We start from the raw sequence: 15,983 nt of genomic DNA on the forward strand, positions 1-15,983 counted from the left end.
GAGTAATTAATAGAGCAAAGAACATAAGACCCTGATCAGCTGGCACATTATGTGATGGCAGATCAGGGTTTTTGTTGTTTGCAGTTGGATTTAACTTATAAGCCAGTACGTATGGTACATTGGAATGCCCTGGTCATATGCATGCGCCTTGTTTGACATCGTGTAAAACTTGTATGACATCATGACATCGTGTAAAACTTGTGTGTCATAAAAATATGATAATTAGTTTACTAAACATCATCTGGATGATATCATTTTTTAACATATGAAATACTTGCTTTTCAGTTCCGATTCCAAGCTCCTTGAGGAATCCACAGCGACCATCTGTAAGAATTTGGCCATCAATAATTGTAAAACTGGAAACTTCGCAGCCCTGATTAAGAATTTCTTGGTGCGCTGTACGGAGTTGAAAGCCTCAGCACAGTGCGAAGAGTGAGTGTATGGAATTGTGAGATTGTGACAATATTGTGACAGCATTGTTGCCTAGTGAATAAGTAATATTACACATTGCTTTTAAATCCCCCAGTAAAAGAAAAGTTACTCTAGTGATTTTTGTCCCATTCTTTAAATAAAAAACAACAAAAGGCCATGATTATATTGTTCTGCCCATTTAGCCATCCATTTAATATAGTCTTTCCTCCCTCATCTTTGAAGATACAGACTTGGAACTTTAAGATATTATTTGGGGTAGTCTTGAGATGAGTACAGTGGTTTTAAAAGCTTGATATGAGTCAGGATTGGGGTAGTCTTGAGATGTGTATAGAGGTTTTAAAAGCTTGATATAAGCCTGGATTGGGGTAGTCTTGAGATGTGTACAGTGGTTTTAAAAGCTTGATATGAGTCTGGATTGGGGTAGTCTTGAGATGTGTATAGTGGTTTTAAAAGCTTGATATGAGTCTGGATTGGGGTAGTCTTGAGATGTGTATAGTGGTTTTAAAAGCTTGATATGAGTCTGGATTGGGGTAGTCTTGAGATGTGTACAATGGTTTTAAAAGCTTGATATGAGTCTGGTTTGGGGTAGTCTTGAGATGTGTATAGTGGTTTTAAAAGCTTGATATGAGTCTGGATTGGGGTAGTCTTGAGATGTGTACAATGGTTTTAAAAGCTTGATATGAGTCTGGATTGGGGTAGTCTTGAGATGTGTACAGTGGTTTTAAAAACTTAATATGAGTCAGGATTGGGGAGGAAGAATTTCTTAAAATTAAGTTATTTCTTAAGCGTTGTCAATAAAACCTGAAAATTGGTGTCATTTGCCAAGGCTGTGGATAATCTGTACATACTAGAAAATTGTTACGATCACCAATCTATATCCTTTTTATTTATCAGCATAAAATGATAAATTCACATGTACATACAATACCAGCCCTGGATCATGTCCCTGTGGTAGGGACTTGCCCCTGGATCATAACTATTAAGAGTCCCACCTATAACCAAGTTTACTTTTAATGAGTATGAGAACAAGGTTTCACATGTGCATCCAGGTTCTCAGTCATGTCCCCAGTGGTAAGAGTCTTTCCTTTGGGTCATTGCTTTTAAGTTTCCCAATCAATAACCATGCTTACGTTTAATGGGCACAAGAAGAGGAATTTACATGTGGTTTTAATACAGGTTCTGAGTTATGCCTCTGGGATAGAGGATGTGTCACTGGATCACAATTTGGAAACTATCAAGTAACCCATACTATAACCACATCTAGATTACAGAACATGAAGAGACAAATGTACCTATGAAATGTTGCAAGAATTAGTCCCAGGGTTGAGTCATTCACCTTGTGGCATAGCTTGGTAACATTGGATATGAGATGGCATGCCACTGACCTAATTCTAATTCCTGATTTATGCTTCTTCTTCATCATCAAATTTCTTTTAACTCTTCAATCACAGTGCTTTCTGTCAATATTTGGAAATAATTTTGTTTGAAATTTTAGGCTTTTTATTTAGATCTGGAGTGTAGTTCTATGCTTCAAAAAAGAATATGAGCTTTTAAAAAAATAAATATGAGAGTATTGATTACATAATGTGGTTTTCCCACATTGGCAAGTCCAGCTCAGCAGGGCCTCCTTTCACTGTTGATTGTTTCAAGTCTATCATTATGGCTGTGTTTTGAATTTCACTGTTGATTGTTTCAAGTCTATCATTATGGCTGTAGTTTTGAATTTCACTGTTGATTGTTTCAAGTCTATCATTATGGCTGTAGTTTTGAATTTCACTGTTGATTGTTTCAAGTCTATCATTATGGCTGTAGTTTTGAATTTCACTGTTGATTGTTTCAAGTCTATCATTATGGCTGTAGTTTTGAATTTCACTGTTGATTGTTTCAAGTCTATCATTATGGCTGTAGTTTTGAATTTCACTGTTGATTGTTTCAAGTCTGTCATTATGGCTGTAGTTTTGAATTTCACTGTTGATTGTTTCAAGTCTATCATTATGGCTGTAGTTTTGAATTTCACTGTTGATTGTTTCAAGTCTATCATTATGGCTGTAGTTTTGAATTTCACTGTTGATTGTTTCAAGTCTATCATTATGGCTGTAGTTTTGAATTTCACTGTTGATTGTTTCAAGTCTGTCATTATGGCTGTAGTTTTGAATTTCACTGTTGATTGTTTCAAGTCTATCATTATGGCTGTAGTTTTGAATTTCACTGTTGATTGTTTCAAGTCTATCATTATGGCTGTAGTTTTGAATATGTTCTATGATCACATTAACATTAGGGATATAAGCATGCTACATCCTGAATCCAGCCCTGCTCTAAAGATGAAAATTCGTCATTTATGTCTACATCATATAGACAAAGGGCAAAAAGTCTTTTCCATTGTCTCCCAGTCAGTGAGTCATCCTCCATAGACATGAAAAGCAGAGGCCATGGAGGACCCTGTTCATAGCCTCAAGCACTACTTGAAGTTCACAGAGACAAGTTGTGGCACCCGCAAATGACTCTTTCTCCCAGTTAAGTTAGGGAAGCAGGATATCAACCCATAAACTCTGTCTTCAGTGGATTCTCTGTGTACTCTGAAGTTTTAAATGATCAGAGTCACCTCTTGAGGATTTGAGCTTATAAAATTTGAGTGATCTCTACAAGTATCACTTTTTAATGTAAAAATTAAATCTGAGACATAACTGAAGCTGTTGGCGGGCATGCAGTATTTTTTATCTCAGATATTTGCCGATGCAAACTCTGAATCTGGTGGGACCAATGGCAGTGGCTCAGATGACCACTATACATTGTTAAAGCCAACACAGCCTCTAAGCTTTGCTTGATTTGCAAAGAAATTTTGTTGGTAAGAAGAATTCAGTAATCATCTTAACTGCATATAGTGGTCACAGAATATGCAACCATAGGCAATTCATCTTTCAATTTTGGGAAGCAGATTGTCATTCACATTTGGGAATTCAGCCTCTTCATCCCTAGAAGGTTACCCAAGGTACAGGTAGGATGATGGGCATTCCCTCCTCCTGTTACCTATTCTCGTAACGTTAATGTGATTGAGGAATGTATTCAAAGGAGAAAGCAAATTTTGACAGTTAATTATGTTTCTCAGAAATAATTACCTGATCACATTACTTAAAAACATTCCCAGTCACCCTGCTTTGCAAGCCTCCAAACTGTCTTTTTCACTCAGCCTTAAAACTACTGACACTTGATGGCAGCAAGGGGATGTAATGTGCAAGAGTTATTGCCCTTGTATGATACAGACGCTAAAGAATAATTTTTGTCTTTTTCATAGGGCTGGATTTGGGAGGTAGCAGGCTTATATCTATAATGTTAATATGACCGGGGAAGTATTCTTGGAGAAACATATTTACTGTAAAAATTTACTTTTAAGAGATACTGTAGTCTCATTTATTTTCATGGGTCTCAATATTTGTGGTTTTGAAGAAAAAAAAACATTTTCATGGGTACTTAAATTAGTGGTTTTCCTTATCAAAGTTTGCATAATTGTAGTATTTAATTTGTGCAGTATGTTAGATGCACCAAAATAAAAGAAAACCAAAAGAACAAGACTTAGAGGACAATGAAGGATAGTCACTTCAATGGTTAGTACTGCCACCTGTACGAGTATAAATCAAACATATGTCAAGTTAAATCACCTACACTTAACATCAAAGGGAGCCGATTAATTGGCTATTAAAGTACAATTATATGTTCTCTTCCTTTAAACACTGTCCAGAAGCTGCACCATCAGTTACTTTTTTTATGATGACCATTGTGTTAACACCGTGGCTTAAGAGTGGTAAAACTCAATACATCCCAATTAGATTGGATAATTTCATCTTTCCACATGTAAATCAGGTCAGCTTATCCTTGCTCAGTTGAGTTGGTAAGAAGTCATTTTTTGTATTCAGAGCCCATCAAAGTTTGAGGTGCTAAATAAATTGAAAAAGAATGGAATCGCTCCTTTGTTTGAGCCTGCCTGCCTTGTATACTAATCAACTTCAACCATGACACTGTTTAAAATATTGTCAGTGAAGCTGTTTGATGCAGAATAGATAAATGTGGTACTCACACAATTGTTTGAAAGATTGGACTTCATTATCTGTGGCTCTGAGAATACTGGACTTGGTTAGTTAAACACTTTCATGATTATTTACCGATATACATTTGTATGTACCTACTGACTTGATTGATGATAATAATAATAATAATAATAATAATAATAATAAAGACTTATTTAGAGAAGGTAACTCAGTTAGTTACAGAACTAATCTACCTTCAGGCCTTCTATCAGATATGTACAATATATATAGTATATACAACATGATGTGAAGAATCTGGCTTGACACTAAATAATTAAGTGATTTTAAAAATCAAAGTATCAAGCCTGGAACACATGCACATGCATATGTGAACACATAAACATATATAAAACATAAAATATCATCCTGCATTGAAAACTTCAGCTATAAAAATGATGCAAGATTACAGAAAAGATGCAATGTTAATTCATTGGTTTTCTCCAAAAATAGGTGAAGTGTGTGGTTCAGTATTATGCAATAATTAGTGTATATATCTCATGTTTCATTAGCAATTGTGCCTCAGGCAATATTATTAGCATTTTACTGTCATGTTCTTCATTGGTATTAAGCATGCATGGATAAAATGAGACATGCTTTTATGAGGATTACAATTTCTGACAACAGTTGCACTTGATTGAAGACTAAATTTGAATATATATAAAATCTATTTTCTTTTAAAACTATGATTTCTTATTCTTTCTTTCATTTTTAGGAATAACAGTGTTTGAATACCATATACTTTTTTCATTTCTCTCCATCTTTACAAAGTAATGCAGTGAATGGAAATCATGGCTGCCGGATATGTGTGAATTGAAACAATATAAAAAACTTCATATTTTTTATTTTAAAAAGGTGAAAATAAAACAAAGAGATTGTAAAAGCTTATATTATTAAGCGGATTACAGAAATAATGTTGATTTATCAAATTGCTATGTAGATCTCTAGGAATGAAACACAGGGGTGGGGTCTTCATTATCTTATGTAGATTATTTTATGTGTTTAAATTCATGGTACAGGGCAGCAATGAAATACATGAAAGTTGGTACCCAGTGAAAATTAGTGATACTACAGTAGTTGACAGGGACAGTGGGAATCTTGTTAATTACCTTTCTGATTGAATACACCAAATGATGGCCCATGAACTGATTACGTGAAAGTTGGTACCCAGTGAAAATTAGTGATACTACAGTAATTGACAGGGACAGTGGGAATCTTGTTAATTACCTTTCTGACTGAATACACCAAATGATGGCCCATGAACTGATTATTGTAATTTATTTTATCAGCTTTGCAGAGACCAATACCTTTGAATCAGGGCAGGTGTAAGTAAATTTTCATTGATTGGAATAATCACATCAGGATGTTAGCTCAGTTGGTAGCATGTCCAAAGCTGAGGGTTCATTATCCACTCATGTTAACCTGGGTTGACTGCCTCTCTCGGGTCTTGGGAAAGGCACTTAGCTCCCATTTTTTATCTATATGATATAGCCAGATGAAGCACTGAAAGTGCCATTAAAAGCCAACTAGCCAATCAACAACCCAACCAACTGATCAACCCATGAACAGTTTAAAGCTATCATGAATGAATATGTGGCTTTTCTTGAACCAAAATCAATTATGATATTTTCATACCACTAGCTTTCCATGTGTCTACATTATAGCTTTAAATATTCAGGCAACACAGAAGTTGATTTGCTGTATATTACAAATCAAAAACTAGCTTATCTAAGAATTTCTGTGTGTTAAATAGTCTAGCTTGTAAAGAAAGTGGGAGAATGATTAATAGAATCCAACAAATGTACAGGTATATTTTGGGAAAATCCAACATGAGAAGCAGAATTTGTTGACAACGAGTGGGCTTTGTCAAGTCCCATCATAAATTTTTTATCCTGAGGGTGGGATTTTCCTAGTCTATCCTGAAGCATATGATGGATTATTTTTCTCTCATTTCTGTATGGAAACACTAGTTAAAAAGATGATGGTACCGTTGTAGCCATACAAATACAGTATATTTTTAGCAAAAAATTTACACATTTGGAAAGAGAATAAAATGTTTAGTTTACCCCATCATAGTCATTGTCACCTTTTGTATAATTGAGTGCATTCATGTGGGACAGTATTGTTTCCAGTATTTCTCACATGGGCAAACTGAATGAAACATATATAGGAATGAGAGAAAACTAAATACATTTATGTCTTGTTAATGCAACCACCACTTATGTTTTTAAGATTAAATTGGAGTGATTTGTGGTTTGTAGAAAATTATATCCAAATTAACCCAAGAATTGCTGGTTTGGAGCTCAAATTTCCAAGTTGTCTGCAGATTTTGCCTTGAAGAATACTGGTACATTGGATAATCAATTGTACCAAACAAAGGGCTGTACTGAGAATCTTGTCCATTCAAAGATCTGTCTTTTTGATCAATTTAAATCATTAGACAATAATTAGTAACATTTTTCACAATTATGATCTTTCTCTTAAATCTTTCTTTTGAAACAAATAATTTTATTATTTTTTGCAAAATTATCCATGTTTCTTGGTTATTTTATTAAGAAATCTAGTACCTTAAATCCTTTATTCAACCTCAGTATTACATTGCACCAGCAGATTTATGTGACTTCAGGGTGACAATCTGCAGAGAAAAGCACAAGCCCCAAAATTTTCAACCACCAAATATGTTTTTTTTTTATTTTATTGAAATGATGTACCATTTGTAAATTTTGATTGCTGTTGGTTATTTTAGCAATCACTGGCACCAAATTAGAATTATGTTAATCCAACAACATCAAATATGTGACTCCACCAACATAGAATTCTGTTAATCAATCAGTGCAAATGGGAGCATCAGACTGAGAAAACTGGACTGTATTTTGCATGACTTTTAAGTAGTTTCAGTATATTTTATTGTCACAGTATGATACAGTGGGATTGGGCACAAGTTGTAACAACTTAAATAATTCTCGCCCTACATGATAAAAATACTGCTGTATGACCACAGTGTAGTAAAAGCTAATAATGAAAAATGATTGCAGAAAGAGAGAGGGAGGCACAGTGGCAGCAATATGTTATTTGAAAATGTTACTGAAATAGTTTGGTAGTAGTTTAATACATTGTGAAAGTGAAAAGAAGTTAATGTTATTGGCTTAAGAGAATTTCAGTTAATCCATACCTAATGGCATAGTGTCCATTCTCTTTTACCAAATATAATTTGTGTTATTATTAATAGTAACCAGCTTTGTGATCTTACTAAAATTAGTAAGACAGCATAGATTCACTGGCCTTTCTTGCCAATTTTTTGTTGAGGCAAGCAGCTCAGATTTAGGTTGAGGATTAAATCTGATAGTTATTTCCTTTGGAAATTTTTCTGCTGGTAGTAATAATTAAAATAACAGTTGAAAATGCATTTAAGACAAAATCGAGGTAATTTCTTGAATCATTTTTAAATGTTAATATAAATTCTCTTGTGGCATGTACAAAAGAGAAAATTTACAGAAAATATTTTAAAGAAATTATGTAGAGCAAGCAGTGTGTTTACAATAGTGCAAAGGACAAAGTATCTGTGGAGTTGTTTTTCATCTGGTCTTACATTATTTAATATCAGTTTGATCTTCCAATCCATCAGTGTTCTCAGTACTCTGATATCAGATTATCATTTGATTGCAAGAGACCCTTTCTCAGTAGTATAAATGTAAAATCTGTATAGCTAATGTTACATTTATTTTTAAAATCAGTGTTATCTTCTTGGCTTATTCAACTGTATTTCAGTAGGCCCTAAGTGGCCGAGCGGTCTAAAGTGTTCACCGTTACGGATCACTGCCTTCTAACCTCTATCTGCATGGGTTAGTCTTGCCAGTAGCTTCTCGTGGGTCGCTGGTTCTTTCTGGGGTTTTCCTAGGTTCTTTCACCACCATTTATACTGGCTGTCATGTGTAGCCTATCTTGTGCTGAAAAATGTTGTTAAACCCTACAACAACAACAATCAACTATTCCCTTTACTGTCCCTTGAATAACCATTACAACAACAACAACAACAATCAACTATATTCCATTTACTGTCCCTTGAAAAACCATTACAACAACAACAACAATCAACTATATTCCATTTACTGCCCCTTGAATAACTATAGAACAACAACAACAACAATCAACTATATTCCATTTACTATCCCTTGAATAACCATTACAACAACAACAACAATCAACTATATTCCATTTACTGTCCCTTGAATAACCATAGAATTTAGTTGTCTCAGATTTTAAATGTCCAGGTAGCTAGGATCCAGCATGATTTTCATTGATCTTTTTTATTATTTATAATTTTTCCAGAATTTTTATAAGGTGTTGTTTAAATTGATGTTTTGTGCTACAATAGTTAACTAGCACTTTAGAGGTTAACTAGCACTTTACAGGTGGAACTCAGTAGATTTAATGGAGAACATGTAATGGATATTGGCTTATGAGGTTATCATATAACAGTATTACCCATTTATATTGACATCCTCCGGTCTGGGGTAATGCTGTCAACATAAGTGGCTGTTGAGATAAGTGTTATAGTGGGGGTGGGTGATGAAAAAAATATAAATTTAGCCTATACATCTGTACATGTACATGAATTTAGTCAGTATGGGTAACTCTTCATTGGTGCATAAGATCTACACTGTGTGAAAATAAACAATTGAAAATTTAATTAAATGAAGGCAAAAGACAAAACCAGTTTGTAAAACACTTGTATACTGACAACTTACATTTGTGTTGCCTTTGCGCTATACTGTACAATCCACTGTCAACCAACATGTCAGCAGCACATTGTTACTTTTTTCCAACAGTAAACAAAACTTGCAGGAAACAATTAATTTGTTTCAATCATCGATAACCTTCAAAAATGCAACAATCAATAAGATTTCACTGGCTTTATACAAATTTGGTATCAATTTAATGAATGGTGTGTTGTTTTTATAAAATATTTTAGCTTGCTTGTTTTGATGAAGGGTGCAGTGTGTTTATAAAAGATTGTAGCTGGCTTGTTTTTATGATTGGTGCATGTGTTAAGTCGCTGTGAAAACAAACTTTAGAAGACCAAACATATGCCCTCTGCGATGGCAGAATTAAAGCCTGGGGGCAACATCAAATAACTGCTGTCTTGTCGAGATAAATGATACGAAAACAAAGAATTTGTTCAAGTTGGGACACTGGGCTTCTGTCGACATGTACAGTTATTTTTTATCTCGATGTCGATATAAGCATAACATATTTGGTACTAATAACAGACCACGGGACTGAAACTTTGTATTTTTTTCAACATGAGTGAGGTCGACATAAGTGGGTAGTACTGTATGACCAGAATGGGATTGTAAAGTTGTCCCTAGCCATCGCACAGAATCACTGACACAAAGCACATGGTTGCTGTTAATACACTGGGTAATTCCTGTTATCAGCTGTTATTTCCATATCTACAACCAGTTTTATTAGATGTTTATATAATGATAATGAAGACATCATTTTTAAACATTGAGTCATTATTGTCCAGTCCACATGTACAAAATCATACTTATATTTTCAAGTCAAGTAAGCTTAATTTTTGTTTATCCTGTACTTTTTCACACACAGTCTGTTTTTTGGGCAGTCAAGTTGCATTAAACATACTGTCTAAATATGCATAAAGAGGGCATATGCATAATTAGTAAATCTCAAACTGGGACACAGTTACCCATTGGCCAAGGTTGGCATCTGTCAGTCAACTATTGCCTAGCAGATTTCAGTGGACAACTAACCAATTCAGCCACCAGCATTTAATAGAATGGTGTGCACAGTGTTTGACAGTGAATGTGTGTCTTGGATTTTTTTTAATGTAGCTTTTACAATTTTTAGTCATATCGCTACAATGTCTGGGGCATCATGCCACAGACATGTAGCATGATGTCCTACCCAGTCACATTATCCTGACACCAGGCCAACCAGTGCTAACACTAACCTCTTAATGCTGAGCGCCAAGCGAGGCAGCTGTTAGTACTATTTTTGTAAGTCTTTGGTTTGAATCATCCTGGGATCGAACCCATGACCAACCGCATCCGAGGTAGATGCTCTAACCACTAGGCCACCGGAGTGGTATGACAATGGATCCCATATGGAACTAATCAGATCATGGACCTTCATTGAATAATCCAAGAAGAATTGGTATATGGAACTTGTAAACATATGTGATTGGTATATGGGCCTATTGCCAGGTATGATTAATGTATAGAACTTTGAAACAAATATGATTGAAATATGGATATATCACCAGGGATGATCAGTGTATATAATTCTTACACAGATATGAACACTGTATGGTATAGAATTCATACAGATATGAACAGTGTATGGTATAGAATTCATTCACAGATATGAACAATGTATGGTATGGACTTCATACACAAATATGAACAATGTATGGTATAGAATTCATTCGCAGATATGAACAATGTATGGTACAGAATTCATACACAGATATGAACAATGTATGGTATAGAATTCATTTGCAGATATGAAGAATGTATGGTATAGCATTCATACACAGGTATGAACAATATGGTATAGAATTCATACACAGATATGAACAATGTATGGTATAGAATTCATTTACGGATATGAACAATGTATGGTATAGAATTCATACACAGATATGAACAATGTATGGTATAGAATTCATACAAAGATATGAACAATGTAGGGTATAGAATTCATTTGCAGATATGAAGAATGTATAGTATAGAATTCATACACAGGTATGAACAATGTATGGTACAGAATTCATTTGCAGATATGAAGAATGTATGGTATAGAATTCATACACAGATATGAACAATGTATGGTATAGAATTCATACACAGATATGAACAATGTATGGTATAGAATTCATACAAAGATATGAACAATGTAGGGTATAGAATTCATTTACAGATATGAAGAATGTATGGTATAGAATTCATACACAGATATGAACAATGTATGGTATAGAATTCATTTGCAGATATGAACAATGTATGGTATAGAATTCATACACAGGTATGAACAATGTATGGTTTGTCGAGAAGTATGATGTGTGTATGATTGATTTTCACCCATAGAGTGATATTGAATTACATATATAGAAATATATTGATCCTAAAATGGAACATAGGCAGATAGATAAATATATATAACTATACCTGTCACACTGACACAGAAGGTGACTGTCATTTCTGCTGCAATAATGTAACTTCTTTTTACACCATCCACCTTCCCTGTAAGGATAAAAAGTGCCTTACTTTCAAAGCCGATATGTTGACACCTTTGAATTTGACTGACATTGTGGCAGGAGTACTGTAAGTGCAATTCAGATATGAAACACTTAAACATCAATACACATAATATTCCTTTATCTAAACAATACCTTGCTCATCAAACAAATATAATGTTTAATTTGCATGCTTGTAGTGGTCACTGCTGATAGGTTTCAGTGATCAATTAAGACAGGGTGAAAACACTGTTTGGTTAGGAAACACCTGACTGCAAAAGGCAGGTGAAATTTAAATATAGGGCATTTTAACTGTATATGAAATTTGCTTGGGGGGAAATTAGACTGGCCATTATGACCAGATGACCAATCAACATAGGTGACCGCTGGGACAGGTGTGACTATAGTTATCTCTTTACAGCATGGACATTTTTCATCCAGTTTTGATATTTTCACAGTAAAGTTATGACTTTTGTTTCCATCAATTAGCAGTTGTTGGAAACAAAGAATGCTGATTTAAAGATAAAGATTTGCTAATGTTTTGCATGGTAGTCTCAACATTTTATAATGGTTAGTTACCTTGAAACTTACAGACTACTGAAACTTGATTATGAAACCAAGCATCCTGGATCAATTTGTGTACAGAATTATTATATCACCATTTATAATATATCTATGTAACATATGTAAATGGGCAGGAAACTTGTACATGTACAACTAATCAGTAACTTTGGGGAATTAGGGTATTACTAATTATATATTCAAGTACTAACTTTTACTTTTAAACCGCATGTATTTGGTAGTTTATTTTTTTATGTGCTTTCCATAGCATATTGTGTTATAATGTTATCCACCTGTTCGTCGATCAGTCCAACTGATCTATTTCATTTCTAATCATAGCTCAAGTTCCCCAACAATCTACAGATACAAAACTTTGTGGATGGCTTGCACTTTAGGGAAGAAAGAACCTTGTCTTTAATAGTGTCAAAAGGTCAGTCCTAAAGTCACTGTGATGGAAAGAAGGAAATTATTTTCAATATGGAAATTTCAGTTATCTACATAGAGGTTTGTTAACACAGGGTAGGGGTATATCATGCCAGTCATTATTATAAAACATAAGATGAACATCTCAGAATAGACCTTTTAACCAACTTTGTCACTACAGTCATACAGGATTATTACTTCTGTCAAATTGGTCAAACAATCAAAAGTCCCATTTCAGTAAAATTGTATCACATGCAAAATGGTAGAAACAACTTAATCCTCAATTATACATCACCATGATTTAGTATGATTGAAAAAATCAATGATACTTGCCAATTCCCCCCACCCCCACCCCCCACACATGCACACACACATCAATTTTGTGACAGCCATCTCCATTACATTTTTCAGTAATATTTTCACCTGGCAGACCTACAATGCTCTGTTTGTCATTAGAAGTGTGTGTAAGTACTTGGTGGAGCATCTTAGTGAAGAACTGGTCATCCAACAATTTGATGTCCAGCAAAGTCAAGCAGAAGGTCAGTATTGTTTTACTTGCAAGGTATAGACAAGAAAAACATGCCTTTTTTTCAGGTGTCAGTGTCATTTTTTATGGCATGATTGATTTCTTTTTAAAGTTTTTTGTTTCATAGATATTACTATTTATATAGTTGAAAGACTTCATTAGTTCATTTCATCTTAAATTGCCACTCCCTAACTGTGTAGGTAGGTTATATTCATCTGTTTTTTTAAACTTGCAGTACTGGTGCTATATTTTTGGTTCATACAATGAGACAAGATGTAGAATGCTGCCAAATTATGGTATGGTGGTCAAGCCTGTCTAATTTGGCATATGCAGATACGTGTCTAATTTGGCCTATGCAGATACGTGTCTAATTTGGCCTATGCAGATACGTGTCTAATTTGGCCTTTGCAGATACGTGTCTAATTTGGCCTTTGCAGATACGTGTCTAATTTGGCCTATGCAGATACGTGTCTAATTTGGCCTTTGCAAATACCTGTCTAATTCGGCCTTTGCAAATGCCTGTCTACTTTGGCTTTGCTGATACCTGTCTTATTTGACCTTTATGAATGAATCTGGTTTTTGCAGATACCTATCTAACTTGGCCTTTTGCAGACACCTGTCTAATTTGGCATTTGTGAATGCCTGTCTAATTTGGCTTTTTGCAGATACTTGTTTAATTTGGCCTTTGTGAATACCTGTCTAATTTGGCTCATGTGAATGTTTGTCTAATTTGGCCTTTGCAGACACCAGCCTAATTTGGCCTTTGCAGACACCAGTCTTATTTGGACTTTGTGAATACCTGTCTAATTTGGCCTTTGCAGACAACTAATGTGGACATTTGTAGAGGGACCCCAAAGGATTTGGAATGTACCATGTTTATATAATGATAACCCCATGCTTGATGATCATCCCACCCAACTCCTTTACACACACACACACACCATATTTATATAATGATAACCCCATGTTTGATGATCATCCCATCCAACTCCTTTACACACACACACACACACACACACACCATATTTATGTAATGATAAGCCCATGTTCAGCACAACCCAGTGAGCCTTAATCCGCCCCTGCATGCTTACCACATTTATCTAATGATAAGCCTATGCTTAATGATAAGCCCACCCTACCCTTGCACACACACACACACACACGCACACACACACAGACAGAGTGGTTATCCTGGTCTGATAACATATCTGCTTCCTTGGCAGATTTATTAGGATTGACCCTTGTCTTATCATGGAAGAAATACAGTGTGAGTAGGCTTGGATTTTACCAACAGAACTTCAGTCTAAACTTAAGTCTTGATTCAAATAATTTTATTGCTAGGAATCTAAGTCTGGCTTAAAAGTCACAAAATAAATGTCTTAGTACAGTCTTGTATTTAGTTCAGGGAAGCCGTTTTAGCCTATTTAGTAGATCAAAGATTCATAATCTAGGGGTCACAGGTTCAGTACCAGCCCACATAGACTGCCTTTGTGTGTTCTTGGGAAAGTCATTTAGCTCCCATTCCACACTATGATACAGCAAATAATGTGTTGCAAATACATTAGAAAATGCAGCTAACCAATCAAATACAGATTTTTTCAGTTTTATCTGTGGGATCCTAAGCATGAATAAAAGGTTCCATCTGTTTCTCTTTTCATTTCAATTCTAGCTAAATATTTTAATCACAGCTTAGTTTGAATTGTATTGCAGCTGATACATAGATTACTCTACTTTAATGGGGGCATATCTTTTTGCTGAATTTTAAAGTCATCTGGTACATTACATTGACACTGTTTTTGACAGTAACCTATTTATATTAATATCTGGCCCCATTGTTTTGAATATTGCATTGTCCTTCTGATATATCAAACCATATTCATTTCTCTGTCTGTTTTTTCTTCTAAAAGTAAATCATTTTTTAAATCGCATTGTATGTCTTAAAGAGGATTATTTATACCACATACATCCCAAAAACCTGGCTTTTTAAGTGTTGGTTTAAAGCAATTTGATATACCAGTACTATTGGTTTATCAAATTGTGATCTGCCCATAGTGCAATAGTACGCATATATAAACATTCTTGCGACCATCTGCAGCTGACTCTAGATCAGTGATGAATTCCCACACATTAATCATCGGTGAAGTATGAAAATAATGATATAAAGTATTAATAATCCCTGTTTTCTAAATGAATTCAATATAGTACACATTTTCTTCACAATCTTTTCTGCTTTCTTTCCCCCCTCCCCTTGCATGCATAATGGACAACTATGCAGAAATGTGGAGTGAGAGAGAAAAGGAATCTGGGCTTGATTAAAACCTTGAAATAGAAATTACACCAAGTAACCTACAAGAATATGGTTCGTGGTAGCGATATGTGTGCACTTTCCTTGGGATTTATCAACAGTGTTAATCAATGATACAAAGTTGCAAACCATGTCAACATTATATGGTAAATTTCTTGGTTACGTGGTACATATATATACTGTGATGTATGTAATGTTTTGTTATTGTTGTTGTTTCTTATACATAATGTTATAAAAATTGATTATTATTAATTAAATATGAAAATGTCCAAAGGCCTGCCCTGCCCCCCCCCCCCCCCCCCCCCCCGCCATTGTAGCAAGATATGGGCTAAAATCTATGAAATGATGAGCATAGAGGATTTTCATTTGTGTCATTCTTTGATGTCTCTGGATGATAAA

General features: G+C 34.7%; 1 protein-coding gene across 2 annotated transcripts in view; it reads left to right on the plus strand.

The window, feature by feature from the left end:
* LOC149793136 (dymeclin-like) overlaps positions 1-15,983 on the plus strand; it is a 100,179-nt gene that overhangs the window by 17,812 nt on the left and 66,384 nt on the right. For both annotated transcript variants that reach the window (XR_016422718.1, XM_089967057.1), the window contains exons 4-5: positions 286-432; positions 13,165-13,292. Coding sequence is in view for 1 of the 2 variants with exons in the window: in XM_089967057.1 (XP_089823183.1) it covers positions 286-432; positions 13,165-13,292 (275 nt within the window). In the remaining variant the exon portion in view is untranslated. The remainder of the gene's footprint in view (positions 1-285; positions 433-13,164; positions 13,293-15,983) is intronic.

This window comes from Sinohyriopsis cumingii, chromosome 8, assembly GCF_028554795.1.
Source record: "Sinohyriopsis cumingii isolate HCF-2022 chromosome 8, ASM2855479v2, whole genome shotgun sequence".
Classification (NCBI taxonomy): domain Eukaryota; kingdom Metazoa; phylum Mollusca; class Bivalvia; order Unionida; family Unionidae; genus Sinohyriopsis; species Sinohyriopsis cumingii.